The 22,426-nt window shown below is 46.9% G+C and overlaps 1 protein-coding gene across 2 annotated transcripts in view; it reads right to left on the bottom strand.

Annotated features, from left to right (window-relative positions):
• Positions 1-252: 252 nt before the first annotated feature.
• The window catches only part of LOC144612241 (zinc-binding protein A33-like), a 72,904-nt gene continuing 50,730 nt past the window's right edge, over positions 253-22,426 (bottom strand). The window contains exons 3-6 of one of the 2 annotated variants that reach the window (XM_078431799.1): positions 9,172-9,405; positions 8,457-8,479; positions 5,096-5,211; positions 1,777-2,309 (exon numbers count right to left, since the gene is read on the bottom strand). In XM_078431799.1, coding sequence (XP_078287925.1) covers positions 1,777-2,309; positions 5,096-5,211; positions 8,457-8,479; positions 9,172-9,405 — 906 coding nt within the window. Of the gene's footprint in view, positions 366-1,776; positions 2,310-5,095; positions 5,212-8,456; positions 8,480-9,171; positions 9,406-22,426 lie in introns of those variants that run through there. The other variant, XR_013549644.1, reaches the window with a different exon arrangement.

Below are 22,426 nucleotides of genomic sequence, written 5' to 3'. Positions count from 1 at the left end.
CCACCGCACATTTTACACAGTTGTTCTTTTACAAATCTGTAGTGATTGAGAGAGGGGGGAGAGAGAGGGGGGAGAGAGAGAGGGGGAGAGAGAGGGGGAGGGAGAGGGGAAGAGAGAGGGAGTGGGAGGGAGAGGGGAGAGAGAGAGAGGGGGAGAGAGAGGGGGAGGGAGAGGGGAAGAGAGAGGGGGGGGAGAGAGAGGGAGGGTGAGAGAGAGGGGGGAGAAAGAGGGGGGAGAGAGAGGGTGAGGGGAGAGAGAGAGGGATGGGGAGAGAGGGAAGGGGAGGTGGGGCGGGTCTGTACGAGGGGAAGGGGAGCAGTCTTGCCCGGGGTAGAGATCAGTCCACAGCGAGGGGGAGAGAATCCCTGTACATGGGGAGGGAGAGAGAACGAGAGAGAGAGAGAGAGAGAGAGAGAGAGAGAGAGAGAGAGTTAACATTGACACACACCCTCCCTCCGCACCGTCCCCTCCCACAATCCCCCAGTCACACATACGCACAAACAAACACACGTAGAAAAAAAATCCAGTAGATTAGCCAAGCACGATTTCCCCTTCGTAAATCCACGCTGACTCGGAACGATCCTGTTACTGCGATCCAAACGCTCCGCAATTTCGTCTTTTATAATTCACTCCAGCATCTTCCCCACCACTGATGTCAGACTAACTGGTCTTTAATTTCCCATTTTCTCTCTCCCTCCTTTCTTGAAAAGTGTGATAACATTAGCTACCCTCCAATCCACAGGATCTATAGAACATTGGAAAATAATCACTAATGCGTCCACATCAGGCCCTGGGGATTTATCAGCCTTCAGTCCCATCAGTCTACCCAAAACTTTTTCCTGCCTAATGTGGATTTCCTCCAGTTCCTCTGTCACTCTAGGATCTCTGGCCACTAGAACATCTGCTTGTATCTTCCTTAGTGAAGACCCCACACATTTCAGTCTGAAGATGCGTCCCGACCCGAAACGTCACCTATCCATGTTCTCCACAGATGCTGCCTGACCCGCTGAGTTACTCCAGCACTCTGTGAAACGTCACCTATCCATGTTCTCCACAGATGCTGCCTGACCCGCTGAGTTACTCCAGCACTCTGTGAAACGTCAACTATCCATGTTCTCCACAGATGCTGCCTGAGCCGCTGGGTTACTCCAGCACTCTGTGAAACATCACCTATCCATGTTCTCCACAGATGCTGCCTGACCCGCTGAGTTACTCCAGCACTCTGTGTGTATTTTTCCTTTTGTAAACCCAGTATCCACGGATCCTTGTGTCTGCTGTTTGAAGAGATCTCTGTACCGTGACGCGGGGACGCGGAGAGAACTCAAACGCGGGTTATTTTTTAAAGACTTTATTAAACGTCAAGTTAAAGGTGAAGAGTTACAAACGTGAGCGGAGCCACAGCGGGTGATGTGCGCGCCGGCGGGTCGCAGACTGGAGCCCGCGATGTTGTAATGAGGTGTTGCATTTTGTGACGTGGAACAAGGGCAGGACCCACACAGTGAACAGTAGTCCTCTGGGGAGTGTTGTAGAGCAGAGGGATTTAGGAGTTTAGGGGCATGGTTCCTCGAAGGTCGAGTCGCAGGTGGATAAGGCGGTCAAAAAGGCTTTTGGCACATTGGCCTTCGTCAGTCAGACTATTGATGATGGAAGATGGGAGGTCGTGTTGCAGTTTGGGGATTCAATGGGAGTCGTTCAGCGCCGACCTGTTGTCCACCGGGTTTCTGCCCCACAGCCCCTGAGCCCCGCTCCCGACGCCGGTCCCGGGACCCGACCCTTTTACACACCCGGAGCGGAACCGGAGCAGATTCTCAGCCACTTGTCTACATCCCAAGTCGCGAAGAAAGGATAAAGTTTCTCCGTGAATTTATTCCCAGTGAAGGTGTGGAGATGGGACTTGGTGGCCGCGTCGTAAAATGAAACTGTCCCGGACTCGTAACTGAGATAAACTCCCACCCTCCCGGGGATGGGACGGGCGGGGAGAGGGGATGGAGGGGAGGTATCGGCATCAAACCTGTCATCCTCCCGCCCGATGCTCCAGACTCCAGTCTCCGGGGTCAGTATGACCCCTCCCTTCCTCTCCACAGACTCTGCGGCGACTCCCAGACTCCAGCCCTCACTCCCCCCCACCTCCACCTCCCAGTAATGTCTCCCCGATGTGAACCCCTCCGATCCCAGCACACACGGCCAGAATGTAAACCTCTTCCCGGTGTCAGGGAGACTCCTCTCGGTCTCGGTCCATCTCACCCTCTTCCGATCCTCAGACACCTCGAGCTGCGCATGCGCTGTTTCCACATCCAGGGTGACGGAGACTGGGGGAGAAGCAGAGAATCAGAGAGTCCCCGGGGGGGGGGGGGGTCGGGGGGAGACTCGGGCAGCGCGGCCCCGGGACCCGGGGAGAGGCCGCTCGGCCTCGGGCACAGGCGGGCGGACAACTGAAACCCTGCCCGGGGTTTCACCCACGACCACATCGGGGGGACAACAGACATCTCCCCCGGAGTTTTTAATCCGGGGATGGAGAGGGGAATTTCGTGAGGTGGGGGAGGGTGGACGGGGAGGACGGGTGTGGAGAGTGAGGAGGATTGCGAGATTGCGGTGGTGAAGGAGAAACGAAGGGAGGGGGGGGGGAGGCTACTCACATATGGAGGCAGATCGGAGCAAGAGGATATTGAGGTTAGCGGTAATTTGAGGTTGTTAAAGAGGAGGTAGAGGTGGGTGGTGGGGTCATCATGATCACAGTGAAAGGGGGCAGACACGAGGGGCCAGATGACCTGCCCCTGTTTCTATGAGTGGAGGGTGAGAGAGAGGGAGGGGTGGCTTGGACCATGGAAGGAAGCAGAGGTTGAATGATCGGGTGTTGGGCAGAACGGGTGGAGACTTGTGGTTGTGGGGTCGATGAAAGAGAGCGGATTCACGGGTGGATTTGATGGGTGTGTACAACTAACACACTGATCTCATTGTAAACCAATATATGAACTTCACTGAGGGACTTGACAATGTTCCGCGTGCAAGGCTGGTCCAGAAAGCGAAGGCAGGTGGGATCCAAGGCGAGCTGGTGAAATGGATCCAAAATTGGCTTGGTGGTTGGAGGTAGAAGGTATCGGTAGAAGGATGATTTTTCTGCTTGGAGGTCTGTGGCTGGTGATGTGTAGCAGAGATCGGCGCTGCAACCTTTGCTGTTTATGTTATATGATCATGGTTTGGATGTGAATGTGGGAGGTGTGATTAGTAAGTTTGTGGAGGAAGCAAAAATTGTGGATAGCGGGGAAGGTTGTCAAAGTCTGCAGCAGGATGCAGGGTAATTATCTAAACCTTATTCGGATGCAGGGAAATCAATTCACGAGAGTGCTGGTTTATATAGAAAGCAAGGAATTTGAAAGTGGATCTGAGATTTAGGTTTTACTGGAACAAGTGGACCCGATGGGCCCAAACCTCTCCTGCATTGGTACAGCACCCTCTCCTCCCTCCCTCTCCCCGTCCCTCCATTCCATCCCCCTCAACCCCACTTTTTTCTTCCCTCCTCCTCCCTCCCTCCCACCTCCCCCCTCCCTCCCTAGGAGATAGATTTAAACATGAAAATGCGAATAACTTTAAAAATATAACACCGATTTCAATGAAACTTCTTCCATTAGCACCAAAAGGATGACGCTGAGTAAGGTGGGCTTAAAATCGTCACGCTATCGTGTACCGTTTTGGCTGTAGTTCAGGAACAAACAAACAAGATTTACACTGAGAGCGGGTGATATCTGGAACATGTTATAGAGCAGGGGGTGGAATGAGATATCATCACTATATTTGAGGCACTTAAGTAGGTGAGGTGCAGAAGAATGCCGATGTAATGTGGCTGGGAAAAAAATGGTCAGGGTCGGACTCTGTAATGTACAACCATGGCTCTCAGGTCCAAGAGCACTGAATGACTGAGTCTCCACAGCCACTGGTGCAGGGTCGTTCCCCAATCTCTGCGTGCAGTAATGTCTCCTTATCTCTGTCCTGCATGGTGTAGCCCACATTCTGAGAGGGTGCCAGCTTACTAGAGATCCCTCAGACAGGGGAACCATCCTCCCTGCATCCAGCCCACTGAGCCCTGTAAAAACTCTGTGTTTCACTGAGATCTCCTCTAATACACCTGAACTCTCGAGTAAACAGGCCTAGTCCACTCAATCTCACCGCGCACAGCAAAATCATTGTCCCAGAGACAGGTATTGTCAATCTTTGCCGCATTCAACTTTGTGTAAGGATTATCATGCTGTAGGTATGAAAAAACTAAAGATCACAAGTAAATAGCAGGAGTAGCCTCCACTCCTCAGACCGGCTCCGCCATTCAATGTGATCCTGACTGATCTAAGATGGCACCAATTCCTGTTCTATGTGAGTTCTCCATAACTGCCAATTTCTCGATCCTTCAAATATCCATCTGTGTTCACTTTGCCTATTGCCAATAATCTGACCTATCACTACCTCCTGGGGCAGAACATCTCGGATGTTCACTGCTGTTTATGTTATATTTCTAAGGCTTGGATGTGAATGTAGGAGGTATGATTAGCAATTTGACAGCAGCAACCTCTGTCGTCGGCTGATCAGGAAGGATGGAACGAATGGAATCCAGGGTAGATAGCGAATAAATAAACATGTGGCTGGAAGGTGGGAGGCAGAGTTGTTTTTCAGACTGGAGGCCTGTCGCAAGTGGTGTACCACAATGCTCAATGCTGAGTCCACTGTTGGTCCCTATTTATACAAATGATTAGATAAATGACGTGTATGTGGGTGGCATGTCTAGCAGGTTTGTGGATGAGACTAATATTCATGAGACATCATGGAGAGTGAAGAAGGTTGTCTAAGATTAAACTGGTCAAAATGAACTGGGCCAACAGACTGAGGAATGGGAGATGCAGTCTTCTAAACTTCGAGGGCATCGGTTTAAGTTGTGAAGGGAAAGTCTAAAATGTTCTTGAACGGCAACGTTTTCAGGCACTGGGTGGCAGAGAGCTAGCTGCCATAGGAGGTGTTAGAGGCGAATACAATTTCTATCGGCAATGTTTGCATCTGTGTTACTAAAAGGCGTTATAAACAAGAAGAGAGGAAACTGGACATGTTTTACCTCGCTTAATGACAGATGTTTCTCTCCACAGCGTGTTCATCAAAAAGTGGTGATCGAATTTTTCAATCGGCAAGGCACCGTCTGCCACTGTGAGTGCTTTATCTTCATCACTAACCCTGCAAGTATTTAGCAGCTGGTGATAAACTGAGCCTCAACAATTTCTTTGAGCTGATACACACAAACATGCAGTATTTCAGTCAAGAGCATGTCATAGAAACATAGAAACATAGAAAATAGGTGCAGGAGTAGGCCATTCGGCCCTTCGAGCCTGCACCGCCATTCAATATGATCATGGCTGATCATCCAGCTCAGTAGCCCGTACCTGCCTTCTCTCCATACCCCCTGATCCCTTTAGCAAAAAGGGCCACATCTAACTCCCTCTTAAATATAGCCAATGAACTGGCCTCAACTACCTTCTGTGGCAGAGAATTCCACAGACTCACCACTCTCTGTGTGAAGAAATGTTTTTTCATCTCGGTCCTAAAAGACTTCCCCCTTATCCTTAAGCCATGACCCCTGGTTCTGGACTCCCCCAACATCGGGAACAATCTTCCCGCATCTAGCCTCTCCAACCCTTTAAGAATTTTGAATGTTTCTATAAGATCCCCCCTCAGTCTTCTAAATTCCAGCGAGTACAAGCCCAATCTATCCAGTCTTTCCTCATATGAAAGTCCCGCCTTCCCAGGGATCAATCTGGTGAACCTTCTCTGTACTCCCTCTAAGGCAAGAACGTCTTTCCTCAGGTTAGGAGACCAAAACTGCACACAATACTCCAGGTGCGGTCTCACCAAGGCCCTGTACAACTGCAACAGAACCTCCCTGCTCCTAAACTCAAATCCTCTTGCTATGAATGCCAACATACCATTCGCTTTCTTCACTGCCTGCTGCACCTGCATGCTTGCTTTCAATAACTGGTGCATCATGACACCCAGGTCACGTTGCATCTCCCCTTCTCCCAATCGGTCACCATTCAGGTAATACTCTGCTTTCCTGTTCTTGCCGCCAAAGTGGATAACCTCACATTTATCCACATTATATTGCATCTGCCATGCATTTGCCCACTCGCCTAATCTATCCAAGTCACTCTGCAGCCTCCTAGCATCCTCCTCGCAGCTAACACTGCCACCCAGCTTCGTCTCATCCGCAAACTTAGAGATGTTGCATTCAATTCCCTCGTCCAAATCATTAATATACACCGTAAATAACTGGGATCCCAGCACTGAGCCTTGCGGTACCCCACTAGTCACTGCCTGCCATTCCGAAAAGGACCCGTTTATTCCTACTCTTTGCTTCCTGTCCGCCAACCAATTTTCTATCCACCTCAACACTGAACCCTCAATACCGTGTGCTTTAAGTTTGTACACCAATCTCCTATGTGGGACCTTGTCGAAGGCCTTCTGAAAGTCCAGATATAACACATCGACTGGTTCTCCCTTATCCACTCTACTAGTTACATCCTCGAAAAATTCTATAAGATTCGTCAGTCATGATTTGCCTTTGGTAAATCCATGCTGACTTTGTCCGATGATTTCACCACTTTCCAAATGTGATGCTATCACATCTTTAATAACTGACTCTAGCATTTTCCCCACTACCGATGTTAGGCTAACTGGTCTATAATTCCCCGTTTTCTCTCTCCCTCCCTTTTTAAAAAGTAGGGGTACATTAGCTACCTTCCAGTCCTCAGGAACTACTCCAGAATCTAAAGAGTTTTGAAAAATTATCACTAATGCATCCACTATTTCTGAGGCTACTTCCTTAAGCACTCTGGGATGCAGCCTATCTGGCCCTGGGGATTTATCTGCCTTTAATCCATTTAATTACCTAACACCACTTCCCGACTAACCTGGATTTCCCTCAGTTCCTCCATCTCATTAGACTCCCGGTCCCCCGCTATTTCCGGCAGACGGTTTATGTCTTCCTTAGTGAAGACAGAACCAAAGTATTTGTTCAATTGGTCTGCCATCTCCTTGTTCCCCATGATCAATTCACCTGTTTTTGACTGCAAGGGACCTACATTTGTCTTAACTAATCTTTTTCTCTTGACATATCTATAAAAGCTTTTGCAGTCAGTTTTTATGTTCCTTGCCAGTTTTCCCTCATAATCTATATTTCCTTTCCTAATTAAGCCCTTTGTCCTCCTCTGCTGGACTCTGAATTTCTCCCAGTCCTCTGGTATGCTACTTTTTCTGGCTAATCTGTATGCTTCATCTTTTGTTTTAATACTATCCTTGATTTCCCTTGTTAGCCACGGATGCACTACCTTTCCTGGTTTGTTCTTTTGCCAAACTGGGATGAACACTTGTTGTAGTTCATCCATGCGACCTTTAAATGCCTTCCATTGTATGTCCACCGTCAACCCTTTCAGCACCAATCGCCAGTCTATCTTGGACAATTCACGCCTCATACCCTCAAAGTTACCTTTTTTTAAGTTCAGAACACTTGTTTCTGTATTGACTTTGTCACTCTCCATCCTAATGAAGAACTCTACCATATTATGATCACTCTTGCCCAAGGGGCCTCGCACAACAAGACTGCTAACTAACCCTTCCTCATTACTCAATACCCAGTCTAGAATGGCCTGTTCTCTCGTTGGTTCCTCGACATGTTGGTTTAGAAAACCATCTCTCAAACATTCCAAGAAATCCTCTTCCTCAGCATTGGTTCACCCAATCTATATGTAGATTGAAGTCACCTATTATAACTGCTGCACCTTTAGTGCACGCATTTCTAATTTCCTGCTTGATGCTATCCCCAACCTCACTACTGCTGTTAGGTGGCCTGTACACAACTCCCACTAGCGTTTTCTGCCCCTTGGTGTTTTGCAGCTCTACCCATATCGATTCCACTTCCTCCAAGCTAATGTCCTTCCTTTCCACTGCTTTAATCTCCTCTCTAACCAGTAATGCTACCCCACCTCCTTTTCCTTTCTGTCTATCCCGCCTGAATATAGAATATCCCTGGATGTTGAGCTCCCAGCCTTGGTCACCCTGGAGCCATGTCTCCGTAATCCCAACTATATCATAATCATTAATAACTATCTCCACATTTAATTCATCCACCTTATTACGTATACTCCTTGCATTGAGACACAAAGCCTTCAGGCTTGTTTTTACAACTCTCTTACCCCTTATACAATTATGTTGAAAAGTGGCCCTTTTTGATTTTTGCCCTGGATTTGTCTGCCTGCCACTTTTACTTTTCACCTTGCTACCTGTTGCTTCTACCCTAATTTTACACCCCTCTGTCTCTCTGCTCCTGCTCCCACCCCCCTGCCACATTAGTTTAAATCCTCCCCGACAGCACTAGCAAACACTCCCCCTAGGACATTGGTTCCATTCCAGCTCAGGTGCAGACCTACCTCCTCTTCCTCCCAGCTTCATCCTGCAAGAAATAAAACACAAATCTGAGCAGACTGAGACGGGACATCCACATCCCGAAAACAGGAGTTTCACACAAATCACAACAAGCCCCAGAAATGTTCCATTGCCCAGCATTTATTGTCATCGTCACAGAGACAAATATTGGATATTGCCCGAGAGATCCTACAAGTGTATTAACAGCAAAATAATAACTAGGGGGATAATAGGTTCCTTTAAGAGCAAAGGGATAATTAGGATAGGATAGGATAGGTCCCCTTAAGTGCTGGCGACCTCAAGGCATGTTAAGGTGGGTAAATCACAGGACTTGATGAAGTGTATCCGAGAGCAAGCCTTCAACAGATCGGTTTAACGCCGCGTAATTCTTTCCCACTAAAGGGGAACATAGGACAAACTTTCCACGTGATCTTTTGATTTCCTGGAGATTTTCCATCTTTTCAGGGAAATATCAAACATTCGCTATCTCAGTGACAGGATCACAGTAACTCATCCCAAGGAGACTGCAGGCAGTGCCGAGATCCCGCAGATTATACGGGAGGCCATTTAGTTTGGGAACAACAGCAGCACAGCTCTGGAACAGACAGAGCATTTACCCAGTTCTCAATTAGTGGCAAATGCAGCATTTATCTCAGAAATATCCCCCACCATTTTGTGACTGTGCACTTTCCCTAGCCAAACTGGAGTGTCACCTCTCACCTTCAGAAACACCACACTGTCCTTTTGATCCATCTGTTGCTGCAACTTTAAGAGATCCTCCTCAATGGAATTTAAATTCTCTTCAATCTCTTCAAGTTTTTTCTCCATTGTATTTAGAATCTTCTTCTCTTCCTCCCGGATATCTGCCAGTACGCGCTGCTCTTTCCCAGTGAGAATCTGGTGCAGTTCAGCAAACTGGGATGTGATCTTGGACTGAAGGTTGTGTGACTGTTCCTGTGAAATGAAAGGGAAAGATCAATATTTCATGTCACTGATTGTGTATTCTCACGACCTTGACCGTAACATTTGTCCTGTGCATTTTTATTTGCTTTGACAATTCAATAGTTTGTCTAAATGCTTCTGAAATGTCGAGAGGGTAATCTTATTACCCATTAATCCTCTACCCCTCAATACAATACCCTGCTTTCCTTTTCATCTGCCCTTTAATTCCTATTTATCCGTCCACCACCCACTTTCCCAGGGATAATTTTACAGTTCCCCGATTGACCATTGAACCAGCGTGTATTGGGGACGTGGAAGGAATTCGACGCGGTCACAGGGAGAAGGCGTGAACCACACGGGCACCAGTCACCAGAACTAGGAGACAGCAGCACTACTTGTGTCACTGCGCTGCCCTGTTATTACACGCGTCACAGGGATCAAACCTGCACAAGATCAGGAAATCGAAACTTAAAGCCTCACCAGAACTCCAGAAATCTTCTCTTTCTGTTGCTGCTCCATTTGCTGGATCCCTGATTTATCTTTTGTGAGAGACTGGATGGAAGATTTCACCTGATCCTGGAATTGTGTTTGGGAATCAGAAAATTAAATGGTTAAACAGTAAAAATGTAATTAAAATGATGCGATTAAAATCGGTTTGCTTTTACCTTGTGGTTTTCAACAGCTTCTTTAACCGGCATGAAGCTGTGAGACTTGTGTTCCCGCCCAGCTGCACAAATCAGGCAGATCAGCTTCTTATCAGTTTCACAAAACAGCTTCAGTTCTTCCTGATGTTCCTCGCAGTGAGGTTTACTTTCCTTCTCTGGAATTATTTCCCGATTCAGGCTCAGTGTTCGAGCTTTCTCAGCCAGTCTAACTAAGACCCAATTTACTTTGAGGGTGCGGTCTGCAAACACCACTCTACATTCCGGGCAGGAGTTTCTCTCCTCCCTGTCCCAACTCTGTGTGATACAGGAGCGGCAGAAGTTGTGCCCGCACTCCAGTGTAACCGGATCGGTGAAGAAATCGAGGCAGATGGGACAAACTGCCTCCTCGGTCCAACTCTCGACCGAGTCTTTCGCAGCCATTGTAACTCCGCCACTTCCTGGTTCAGTGTTTCCCACTGCGCGCGCTGCCGTCTCCGGCAATGACCTTATTTGGCTGCAAGTGTTCAGTGCTGTTCGTGCCGCGACATCTACGTCCTGAGAAATTGATCACCGACTTACATTAATTACTTAATAAGAAGGTTAAGTTTTGTTTATTAAGAACAGCCTTGTATTAACTCACGAAGCTGATGAAAAGCAATGCAAATAATAGCACAATGTATTACTCAAGTTATTCAACCAGGTAGATCTTGCGGACTCTCCTTTTCATTTCTCTCGTCATACCGGATTGTGTTGCAGTCACCGCCACCGTCCTTTTATTCCAATAGACATGATACATATTCTAGAATAGATCTATTTTTGATTTCAGCTCAATTAAGGGGTAGAATAATACAAATAGATTATAAGGCTAGATTGTTATCGGATCATTCACCATTATTAATGAAAATTACGATGCCAGATAAAGAACAGTCAGTATATAGATGGAGACTCAACTCTTTACTATTGAAAAGGCAAGACTTTTGTGATTTTATTCGAGGACAAATTGGATTATTTTTGGAAACAAATTTAAATTCAGTTAATGATAACTTTATTGTATGGGATGCAATGAAGGCTTATTTGAGAGGCCAAATTATAAGCTACTCATCTAAGATAAAGAAAAACTATAGGAAGGAATCTGAAAGATTAGAAAAAGAAATCACCGTAATAGAAAAAGACTAACATAAAGCTTCTTCAGATACAAAAAAAATACAACTTGCAAATAAAAAATTTCAATACAATACTTTACATACTTACAGAACAGAAAAACTAATATTACGAACTAACCAAAGATATTATGAATTAGGAGAAAGAGCGCACAAGGTATTGGCATGGCAACTGAAAGAAGAACAAATATTAAGAACAATAAATTCAATTAGAACAGATCAAAACATTATTACTTATAAACCTAGAGAAATCAATGAGGTATTTAAGCAATTCTACACTAATCTGTATCATTCTGAATCTGAAAAGGATGAATTTAGGATAAATAATTTTTTATCCAAGATACAATTACCAACAATCTCTAATGAGGAGCAGATGGGACTAAATGCCTCCTTTACTTTGAGAGAGGTGGAGGAAGTATTATATTCTTTACCGTAATAAATCACCAGGGGAAGATGGTTTCCCGCCTGAGTTCTATAAAAAATTTAAAGATTTGTTGTTACCAGTATTTATGGAAGTGATACATCAAGCGGAAAAAACTTCTACATTACCAGAATCCTTCTCAATGGCAATTATAATCGTAATTCCCAAAAAAGGGAAAGACCCTTTAAAAGCATCTTCTTATAGACCAATATCATTGTTGAATGCAGATTATAAAATAGTTGCTAAGCTTTTGGCAAGGAGATTGGCAGAAATTTTACCTAAGCTGGTTAAAGAGGACCAAACTGGATTTGTCAAAAAAAGGAGATTATCTGATAATGTAGCAAGATTTATAAGTATTTTACATTTAGCACAGAAAAGAAAGGAATTAAGTGTAGCAGTTGCTTTAGATGCTGAAAAGGCGTTTGACAGGTTAGAATGGGATTTTTTATTTAAAGTATTAGAAAAGTATGGATTGGGAAATGGTTTCATTAACTGGGTAAAAGCCCTTTATAAACAACCTAAAGCCAAAGTGGTGACAAATGGCCAATCTTCTCAATCATTTAATTTGGAAAGATCTAGTAGACAGGGATGTCCCTTGTCACCAGCTTTATTTGTATTGGTTATTGAACCTCTGGCAGAACTAATAAGATCAGATTTAGACAGTGAAGGATTTAAAGTTAATCAGGAAAATCACAAAATTACTTTATTTGCAGATGATGTTTTAATTTGTCTTACTAGACCATTGGAATCCTTAAGAAAATTATATTTCAGACTGGAAGAATACGGGACAGTATCAGGATACAAAATTAATAAAGATAAAACTGAAATAATGCCTCTTTTTGAAGGTAATTATGATCAATGTAAAAGCGAAAGTCAGTTTAAATGGCAAAAAGAAGGCATGAAGTATCTAGGGGTTAAAGTAGATAATAAGTTAAATAATCTATAAACTAAATTGTAAACCACTGATTAAAAAAATAGATGAGGACTTGAAGAAATGAATGAATCTTCCAATTACATTGCTAGGGAGAGTGAACTGTATTAAGATGAATATTTTTCCGAGGTTACAGTATTTATTTCAAACACTGCCTATACCATTACCAAATAATTTTTTTCAAGAATTGAATAAAATTGTGAGAAATTTTCTTTGGAAAGGTAAAATGCCAAGAGTGTCTCTGGAAAAATTAACATGGAAATTTGAATTAGGTGGACTGCAATTACCAAATTTTAAAAATTACTATCTGGCAGCACAAATGAGTTTTATTTCATCCTTTTATCAAGAGGGTGGAAAAACAGCATGGGTTAAAATTGAAATGGATAAAATAAAAGAACTATGCCCAGAAGAATTTATCTATAAATGGGAAGCGAAGCTATTAGTTAAGGATAAAGAGTCACCTTTGCTAAAACATTTAATTAATATATTGTTGAAAACAGTTAAAGCTAATGATAAAAGATTTTTTCTAACAGCTAAAACTCCATTAGTAAAAAATAGATTACTGCCGTTTTCTTGGAATAATCAAATATTACAAGTCTGGGAACAGAAGGGTATTAAACATATGGGAGATTGCCACGAAGGAAATAATTTTTTGAAATTTTCTCAATTGAGAAACAAATATCAAATTCCAGGGAATAGTATTTTTTTCTATTATCAATTACAATCTTTTTTAAGGGAAAAGTTAGGTAATTCAATGTTTTTATTTCAAATTAAAGGAATTGAATCCCTGATTCAGGGCAAGGGAACTAAAAAAATTATATCTTCAATGTTACAAACATCTAGTCCAAACACAGGAATTCAAAAATCAAGACAAAAATGGGAAACAGATCTGAATATTAGGATTGATGAACCAAGTTGGGAAAGATTGTGTTTAGAAAGTATGAAAAATACTATTAATGTGAGATATAGTTTAGTACAATACAATTTTTTACATCAACTATATTTAGCTCCGAAAAAATTAAACAATTTAAATCCAAATTTACCTGGAATTTGTTTTAGATGCAACCAGGATGTGGGTACTTTTTTACACTCCACATGGGCATGTCCTAAGGTAACTCCTTTTTGGAAAGACCTAAAAAACTTTTTGGAACAATTGATGAATAAGACCATACCATTGGATTCAAGGTTGTTTTTATTGGGAGATACTAAAGGAATATTACCAAGGTTAAGTTTAGATAAATGTCAGGAAAGATTTCTCAAAATAGCAATAGCAATAGCAAAAAAATGTGTGGCGGTCACTTGGAAAGATCACAATGAAATAAGAATTGCAAGATGGTTTGCAGAAATGCGTAGTTGTATCCCATTAGAAAAAGCTACTTATAATCTGAGAGATAAATATGATTTCTTTTTGAAACTTTGGAACCCATTCATTTTAAAACTAGGATTAAGAATTGGAAATATTTAATTTCAGGATTGTTTTGATACCCCTAAAAAGAATTTAATAAGAAATTAGCCGGAAGTGTTTCCTTCTTGTCTCCAGGTTTCTTTCTTTCTTTCTTTCTTTCTTTCTTTCTTTCTTTCTTTCTTTCTTTCTTTCTTTCTTTCTTTCTTTCTTTCCTTTTTAAAATTTCTATATTTCTTTATCTTTCTTCTTCTCCTTTTTCCTATTTTTTCTAACTGAGGGGTGGGGGGGAGGGGGGTTGTGGGTGGGGAGATAATACAGAACAATACAGGTATAATCGAATTTAAAATGTCTAATCGAATTTATAATGCAGGTACCATCGCGTACTATGAGTTCATACATGTATTTGTTTTGTTAAAATTTAAATTAAATAATTTTTTTTTAAAAAGGATAGCGGAGTCAGGGGTTATGGGGAGAAGGCAGGAACGGGGTACTGATTAAAAAAAATTATTTAAATTTTAACAAAACAAATACATGTATGAACTCATAGTACGCGATGGTACCTACATTATAAATTCGATTAGACGTTTTAAATTCGATTATACCTGGTACTGATTGAGAATGTACGAGCCTGTACGCACCACCATTCAATGTGATCATGGCTGATCATTCTCAATCAGTACCCCGTACCTGCCTTCTCCCCATACCCCCTGACTCCACTATCCTTAAGAGCTCTATCTAGCTCCCTCTTGAATGCATTCAGAGAATTGGCCTCCACTGCCTTCTGCGTCAGAGAATTCCACAGATCCCTACAGGTCCCTACTCTGGGGATGAGGGGGATTCTTGTTGAGGTGTATAAAACCAAGAGGGGCGTTGTTATTGTGGATGGTCACAGGCCTTTTCCCCAGGGTGTGGTGGTCTTAAACAAGAGTGTAGACGCAATAAGCTGGAGCAACTCAGCGGGTCAGGCAGCATCTGTGGAGAACATTGATAGGTGACGTTTCACAGAGTGCTGGAGTAACTCAGCGGGTCAGGCAGCATCTGTGGAGAACATGGATAGGTGACGTCTCACAGAGTGCTGGAGTAACTCAGCGGGTCAGGCAGCTTCTGTGGAGAAAAGGAATAGATGATGTTTTGAGCCGAGAACCTTCTTCAGACTGACTCGTATCCATAACCCTCCCTGCAGCTTCACATTTCACTACTCTCCTCACCTGACCCCCTTTCTGACTCCTTTCACCTTTAGCCTCACCTTTTCATGAATGAATGAATAAGTTGATGAATGAATGAATGAATAAGTTTATTAGCCAAGTATGTGCACATTCAAGGAATGTGCCTTGGTGCCCCGCTCACAAATGACAACACAAACACACAGTTACTGGGATGAGGGGGGTGGGGGGGGTCAGGTTCAATGGGAATGTGAGGGGCAATGTTTTCTGAGGGTGGTGAAGCAGGCAGGTACAATGACATAGAAACATAGAAACATAGAAAATAGGTGCAGGAGTAGGCCATTTGGCCCTTCGAGCTTGCACCGCCATTCAATATGATCATGGCTGATCATCCAGCTCCGTAACCTGTACCTGCCTTCTCTCCATACCCCCTGATCCCTTTAGCCACAAGGCCACATCTAACTCCCTCTTAAATATAGCCAATGAACTGGCCTCAACTACCTTCTGTGGCAGAGAATTCCACAGACTCACCACTCTGTGTGAAGAAATGTTTTCTCATCTCGGTCCTAAAAGACTTCCCACTTATCCTTAAGCTGTGACCCCTGGTTCTGGACTTCCCCCAACATCGGGAACAATCTTCCCGCATCTAGCCTCTCCAACCCCTTAAGAATTTTATATGTTTCTATAAGATCCCCCTTCAGTCTTCTCAATTCCAGCGAGTACAAGCCCAGTCTATCCAGTGTTTCTTCATATGAAAGTCCTGCCATCCCAGGGATCAATCTGGTGAACCTTCTCTGTACTCCCTCTAAGGCTAGAACGTCTTTCCTCAGATTAGGAGACCAAAACTGCACACAATTCTCCAGGTGCGGTCTCACCAAGGCCCTGTACAACTGCAGCAGAACCTCCCTGCTCCTATACTAAAATCCCCTCGCTATGAATGCCAACATACCATTGGCGTTCTTCACTGCCTACTGCACCTGCACGCTTGCTTTCAATGACTGGTGCACCATGACACCCAGGTCTCGTTGCATCTCCCCTTTTCCTAATTGGCCGCCATTCAGGTAATACTCTGCTTTCCTGTTCTTGCCGCCAAAGTGGATAACCTCATATTTATCCACATTATATTGCATCTGCCATGCATTTGCCCACTCGCCTAATCTATCCAAGTCACTCTGCAGCCTCCTAGCATCCCCCTCGCAGCTAACACTGTCACCCAGCTTCGTGTCATCTGCAAACTTGCATTCAATTCCCTCGTCCAAATCATTAATATATATTGTAAATAACTGGGGTCGCAGCACTGAGCCTTGCGGTACCCCACTAGTCACTGCCTGCCATTCCGAAAAGGACCCGTTTATTCCTACTCTTTGCTTCCTGTCCGCCAACCAATTTTCTCTATCCACCTCATCACTGAACCCCCAATACCGTGTGCTTTAAGTTTGTACCCCAATCTCCTATGTGGGACCTTGTCGAAGGCCTTCTGGAGGTCCAGATATAACACATCGACTGGTTCTCCCTTATCCACTCTACTGGTTACATCCTCGAAAAATTCTATGACCTTGTTGTGTTACAGGTCTCCACACTGCGGCTCTGTGCGGTACAAGAACGTCGGCCACCGTGGGCTCGGTCACCACTGTCCCCGTGGGTGGGACCGTGAGGTTTCCTGTCCAGCCCCACAACCACGAGAAGATCAGGGTGGCGATGTGGCGTGTCCGTCCCGTCCTGCCGATCCTGGATTGGAAGTCTTACAGCCCGGAGAGTCCGTCTTGGATCCGCCCGCCCTACAGGGACATAGTCCACTTCCGACTGGACGGTGTCATCGAGCTGTGGGCCGTGGGTCTCGGTGACCAGGGGACCTACGAGATAGAGACAAACTACTATGGCAGGGAGCTGAGGAACCACGACGTGGAGCACTTTGAGCTGCGCTTGGTCGGCGAGTAGCGGCGTGGAGAGTTGCACAGTACCCAGACTGGCCCTTCGGCCCATGCTGACCCGGTGGGTAATTCTGGCCTAGTCCCACCGGCCTGCACACGGCACTCTCCGTGAATGAATACTTCCTTGTCACATCTGTCAAGGCGCAGTGATATATATATATTGTTTTCTTGTTCACACGCAAGGTATGCAAAGAATCGCCACTTAAAGGGCGCCGGAAAAGTTACAAATGATTCCATTTTACACAAACCATTATTGACACATTCCATCTGAGCTCCCCCTTAGTTCAAGGCGGTGCCCCCATGGTCAACAGACCCCAGAAAACAGCACAGGAATAATGTTTGTACCGAACATGATGCCAATGCAAACTGATCCCCCCCTGCCTGAACATGATCCCTCTCCCTCCATTCCAGCATTTCTCAACAGAACCCTGGAAATAATTTTCATGTCTCAGGGAACCTCCACATAAATTTATTATATATCTTTCTTAATCTCTTTCTTAATTAATTAATCTATATACAAAAACTCTTCGAAAGTATTTATTCACAAAATGCTGGAGTAACTCAGCTGGTCAGGCAGCATCTCGGGAGAGAAGGAATGGGTGACGTTTCGGGTCGAGACCGTTCCTTCTCTCCCGAGATGCTGCCTGACCTGCTGAGGGGTCGGCCATTTAGAACTGAGAGGAGGAAAAACTTTTTCAGTCAGAAAGTTGTGAATCTGTGGAATTCTCTGCCTCAGAAGGCAGTGGAGGCCAATTCTCTGAATGCATTCAAGAGAGAGCTAGATAGAGCTCTTAAGGATAGCGGAGTCAGGGGGTATGGGGAGAAGGCAGGAACGGGGTACTGATTGAGAATGGCAAAAACAAGGAGGCAGATTATTTTCTCAATGGTGTTAGGTCAGGGAAGGAAGGGGGAGGTGCAGCGAGACCTGGGTGTCCTTGTACACCAGTCACTGAAAGTTGGCGTGCAGGTACAGCAGGCAGTGAAGAAAGCTAATGGCCTTCCTAACAAGAGGATTTGAGTAAGGGGGTAAAGAGGTCCTTCTGCAGTTGTACAAGGCCCTGGTGAGACCACATCTGGAGTATTGTGTACAGTTTTGGTCTCCTAATTTGAGGAAGGACATCCTTGTAATTGAGGCAGTGCAGCGTAGGTTCCCGAGATTAATCCCTGGGATGGCGGGACTGACATATGAGGAAAGATTGGAAAGACTAGTGTACTCAATGGGCCAATAGACAATAGGTGCAGGAGGAGGCCATTCGGCCCTTCGAGCCATCACCGCCATTGAATGTGATCATGGCTGATCATTCTCAATCAGTACCCCCGTTCCTGCCTTCTCCCCATACCCCCTGACTCCGCTATCCTTAAGAGCTCTATCTAGCTCTCTCTTGAATGCATTCAGAGAATTGGCCTCCACTGCCTTCTGAGGCAGAGAATTCCACAGATTCACAACTCTCTGACTGAAAAATGTTTTCCTCGTCTCCGTTCTAAATGGCCGACCCCTTATTCTTAAACTGTGGCCCCTTGTTCTGGACTTCCCCAAACATTGGGAACGTGTTTCCTGCCTCCAACGTGTCTAACCCCTTAATAATCTTATACGTTTCGATAAGATCCCCGCTCATCCTTCTAAATTCCAGTGTATACAAATCTAGCCGAAGGGCCTGTTTCCGCGCTGTGTCTCTAAGCGAAGCTCCATTTTCACGGCTGTGTGGGTCTGTCTCCTCCAGGGTCCAGGTGTCGTTGGGTGATCATTCCCACCGTGATCCTTCTCGTCCTAGCCGTACTGGGAGTCTGGGCATCGTATCTCTGCAGCAACCCCCACACCTTGCCGTGACTATCCCCGTCTCCCCTCTCTGTCCGCGCCCCTCCCCCCTCGTCGCCCCACCCTCCCCCCCATCTCCGTCCCGTCCCCTCTCTCCGTCCCGTCTCTCCGCCCCCCTTCCTTTCCTTCCCCCCTCTCTCTCCGTCTCCTCCCCCTCCCCTCTCGGTCGCCACCTCTCTTCCCCCATCTCTCCCCCCCCCCGTCTCCCTCGCCCCTCCCCCCCCCCGTCCCCTCTCCCCCGGCTAACATTGCGGGGTCCACGCTGCCCTGCAAGTGAATGGGGACCGCGATGCCCAGTCACTACTCTCTCTCTCTCTCTCTCCTCCCCTCTCTCTCCCTCCCCTCTCTCTCCCCCCTCCTTCTCCCCCCCTCTCTCTCTCCCTCTCTCTCTCCCCCCCCTTCTCTCTCCCCCGCCTCTCTCTCTCCCCCCCTCTCTCTCTCCCCTCTCTCTCCCCCGTCTCCCCCCCTCTCTCCCCTCTCTCCCCCCCCCCCCTTTCTCTCCCCCCTCTCTCTCTCTCGCAGGGATGAGGAGCGGGTGTTGTGGGACCGGGAGAGTTGCAGAGTGGGGACCCCTGTACGCGGAGGGTGACAGAGCACCCCGTCTCTGGATGACGGGGAACGGGTTTGCTGCTGCGCCGTCTCTGTGGCAGATGTGACCAGATGTGTCCATGGTCCCAGACCCCAAAGTTTACGACAAGATCCTTGTGGAACATGGAAAAGTTCACACTTTGTCCGTGCTGTGGGGGGGGGGGGGTCTGGGGAAAAGGCAGGAACGGGGTACTGACTGAGGTTGATCAGCCATGATCACGGCGAATGGCGGTGCTGGCTCGAAGGGCCGAATGGCCTCCTCCTGCACCTATTGACTATTGTCTGTTGTTTCTCTTTGAAAACCTGTAATTTATACAAAGTCTGGTCACTGATCCAGTGGATGTTTGTTCTGCACATTTTTGTGCAGCTTGTGATGATTTTGTAAAATGCATTTTGTACATAATAAAACAGATTTGTTTAACACTGCTGCCTGTCATGTAAGCCTGGGCCTGATGTAATCAAGGCCATTGGTGGTTCATCGTTCTGTGTACTGATTGAGAATGATCAGCCATGATCACATTGAATGGCGGTGCGTATAGGCTCGAAGGGTCGAATGGCCTCCTCCTGCACATATTGTCTATTGTCGCCTCAAGCGAGCGACCATTCAAGCCGTTAATGAACGTTTAAACAAATAACACACGCCCACAATTCAATATAATAGGTGGTAGAAGGTTCACCAGATTGATCCCTGGGATGGCAGGACTGCAGGTGCAGCAGGCAGTGAAGAAAGCGAATGGTATGTTGGCATTCATAGCAAGAGGATTTGAGTATAGGAGCAGGGAGGTTTTGCTCCAGTTGTACAGGGCCTTGGTGAGACCACACCTGGAGTATTGCGTAGTTTTGGTCTCCTAATCTGAGGAAAGACATTCTTGCCATAGAGGGAGTACAGAGAAGGTTCACCAGATTGATCCCTGGGATGGCAGGACTTTCATATGAAGAAAGACTGGATAGACTCGGCTTGTACTCGCTGGAATTTAGAAGATTGAGGGATCTTATAGAAACATATAAAATTCTTAAGGGGTTGGACAGGCTAGATGCAGGAAGATTGTTCCCGATGTTGGGGAAGTCCAGAACAAGGGGTCACAGTTTAAGCATAAGGGGAAGTCTTTTAGGACCGAGATGAGAAAGTTTTTCTTCACACAGAGAGTGGTGAGTCTGTGGAATTCTCTGCCACAGAAGGTAGTTGAGGCCAGTTCATTGGCTATATTTAAGAGGGAGTTAGATGTGGCCCTTGTGGCTAAAGGGATCAGGGGGTATGGAGAGAAGGCAGGTACAGGATACTGAGCTGGATGATCAGCCATGATCATATTGAATGGCGGTGCAGGCTCAAAGGGCCGAATGGCCTACTCCTGCACCTATTGTCTATGTTTCTATGTTTCCCCGTGATAATGCCCCGTGAACGACGATCAGTCTGAAGAAGGGTCTCGACCCGAAAACGTCACCCATTCCTTCTCTCCCGAGATGCTGCCTGACCTGCTGAGTTACTCCAGCATTTTGTGAATAAGACGTCGCCCGTTCTGGGTAAAGGACAAACAAACCGCCCCGCCCTCCGCCCCTGGCCCCCGCCCCGGACCACGCCGCAGTCCCTGGCCCCGCCCCCGCGGCCCCGCCCCAGGCCGTGCCCACCTCACATGGCCCCGCCCTCCGCCCCTGGCCCCGCCCTCCGCCCCTAGCCCCGCCCTCCACCCCTTGGCCCCGCCCTCCGCCCCCCTGGCCCTGGACCCGCTGCGTGATGGCGGCTCGGCGAAGTACGCGTGCGCGCCTCAGGGCGGCCGCCGCTGCGTCATGCGGAATGTACGCGTGCGCGCCCTGGGGCCAGGGAGGGCCCGGGCCTGGAGAAGCGGGGGGGGGGGGGGGGAGCCGGAGGGAGGGGCCTGGAGAGCCGGGGGGAGGGGCCTGGAGAGCTGTGATGAGGTGAGAGCCGGTCGGGGGGGAGAGCCGGTGGGGGAGGGGCCGGAGCGGGAGGGGGGGGGGGCCTGGCGGGGGGGAGGGGCCTGGCGGGGAGAGCAGGAGCTGCGTCACTCAGTCCCTCAGTCAGTATTACCATTTCCCCTTTTCTCTATCCCGTTTCCCCAGGGAGTTTCTCCACAGCCTGGAGTGGGTCGCCAGACGGGACCGGGACCGGGACAGGGACAGGACAGGGACAGGGACAGGGACAGGGACAGGGACAGGGACAGGGACAGGGACAGGGACAGGGACAGGGACAGGGACAGGGACAGGGACAGGGACAGGGTGCGGCGCTCTCTCTGCACAGCCGCACATCAGGTAGAGACATGGGGAGAGAGAGAGAGAGAGAGAGAGAGAGAAAAAAAAGAGAAGGGAGAGAGGAGGACCGGGAGAGAGAGGGGGAAGATGGGGAGGGAGAGGGAGAGAGAGAGGGGATAAGAGAGGGGGAGAGAGAAAGAGAGGGGAGAGTGAGAGGGGTATATATTTATCCTTCATATCCGTGAGATCTAAATAGTTCTGGATGCTGTCACCCTTTGGGGAGAGAGAGAGAGAGAGGGGGGGGGAGAGAGGAATGAGAGAGGGGGAGAGGTAGATAGAGAGAGGGGGAGAGGGAGGGGGAGAGAGGGAGTGAGAGAGATAGGTAGAGAGATAGGTAGAGAGAGGAGGGGGGAGGGGGAGAGAGGGGGAAAGAGAAGGTTTTGCAATGTAAAACATGCTCTCTTCCTCTCTCTCTCTCTCTCTCCCCCCCCTGTCTCTATCTCTCTCTCCCTCCCTCTCTACCTCCCTCCCTCTCTCTCCCTCTCTCCCTCCCTCCCCCTCTCTCTCTCTCCCCCTCTCTCACTCCCTCCATCGACGTACCTCAGGTAGACGAGGCAAAAGATACAGGTGATGAACTAGATGGTGGCTCCCCCAATGATGACGTGCAGGAAGATCGTCCTCTCATCTGGAATGAGAAGAGAGGAGGAGAGATACCTCCCTCCTTCCCTCTCTCTCTCCCTCCCTCTCTCTCTCTCTCTCTCTCTCTCTC

This window comes from Rhinoraja longicauda, chromosome 43 (assembly GCF_053455715.1).
Source record: "Rhinoraja longicauda isolate Sanriku21f chromosome 43, sRhiLon1.1, whole genome shotgun sequence".
Lineage (NCBI taxonomy): Eukaryota > Metazoa > Chordata > Chondrichthyes > Rajiformes > Arhynchobatidae > Rhinoraja > Rhinoraja longicauda.
The sequence above is the reverse complement of the archived record's forward strand: the minus strand, read 5'-3'. Positions and strand labels throughout refer to the sequence as shown.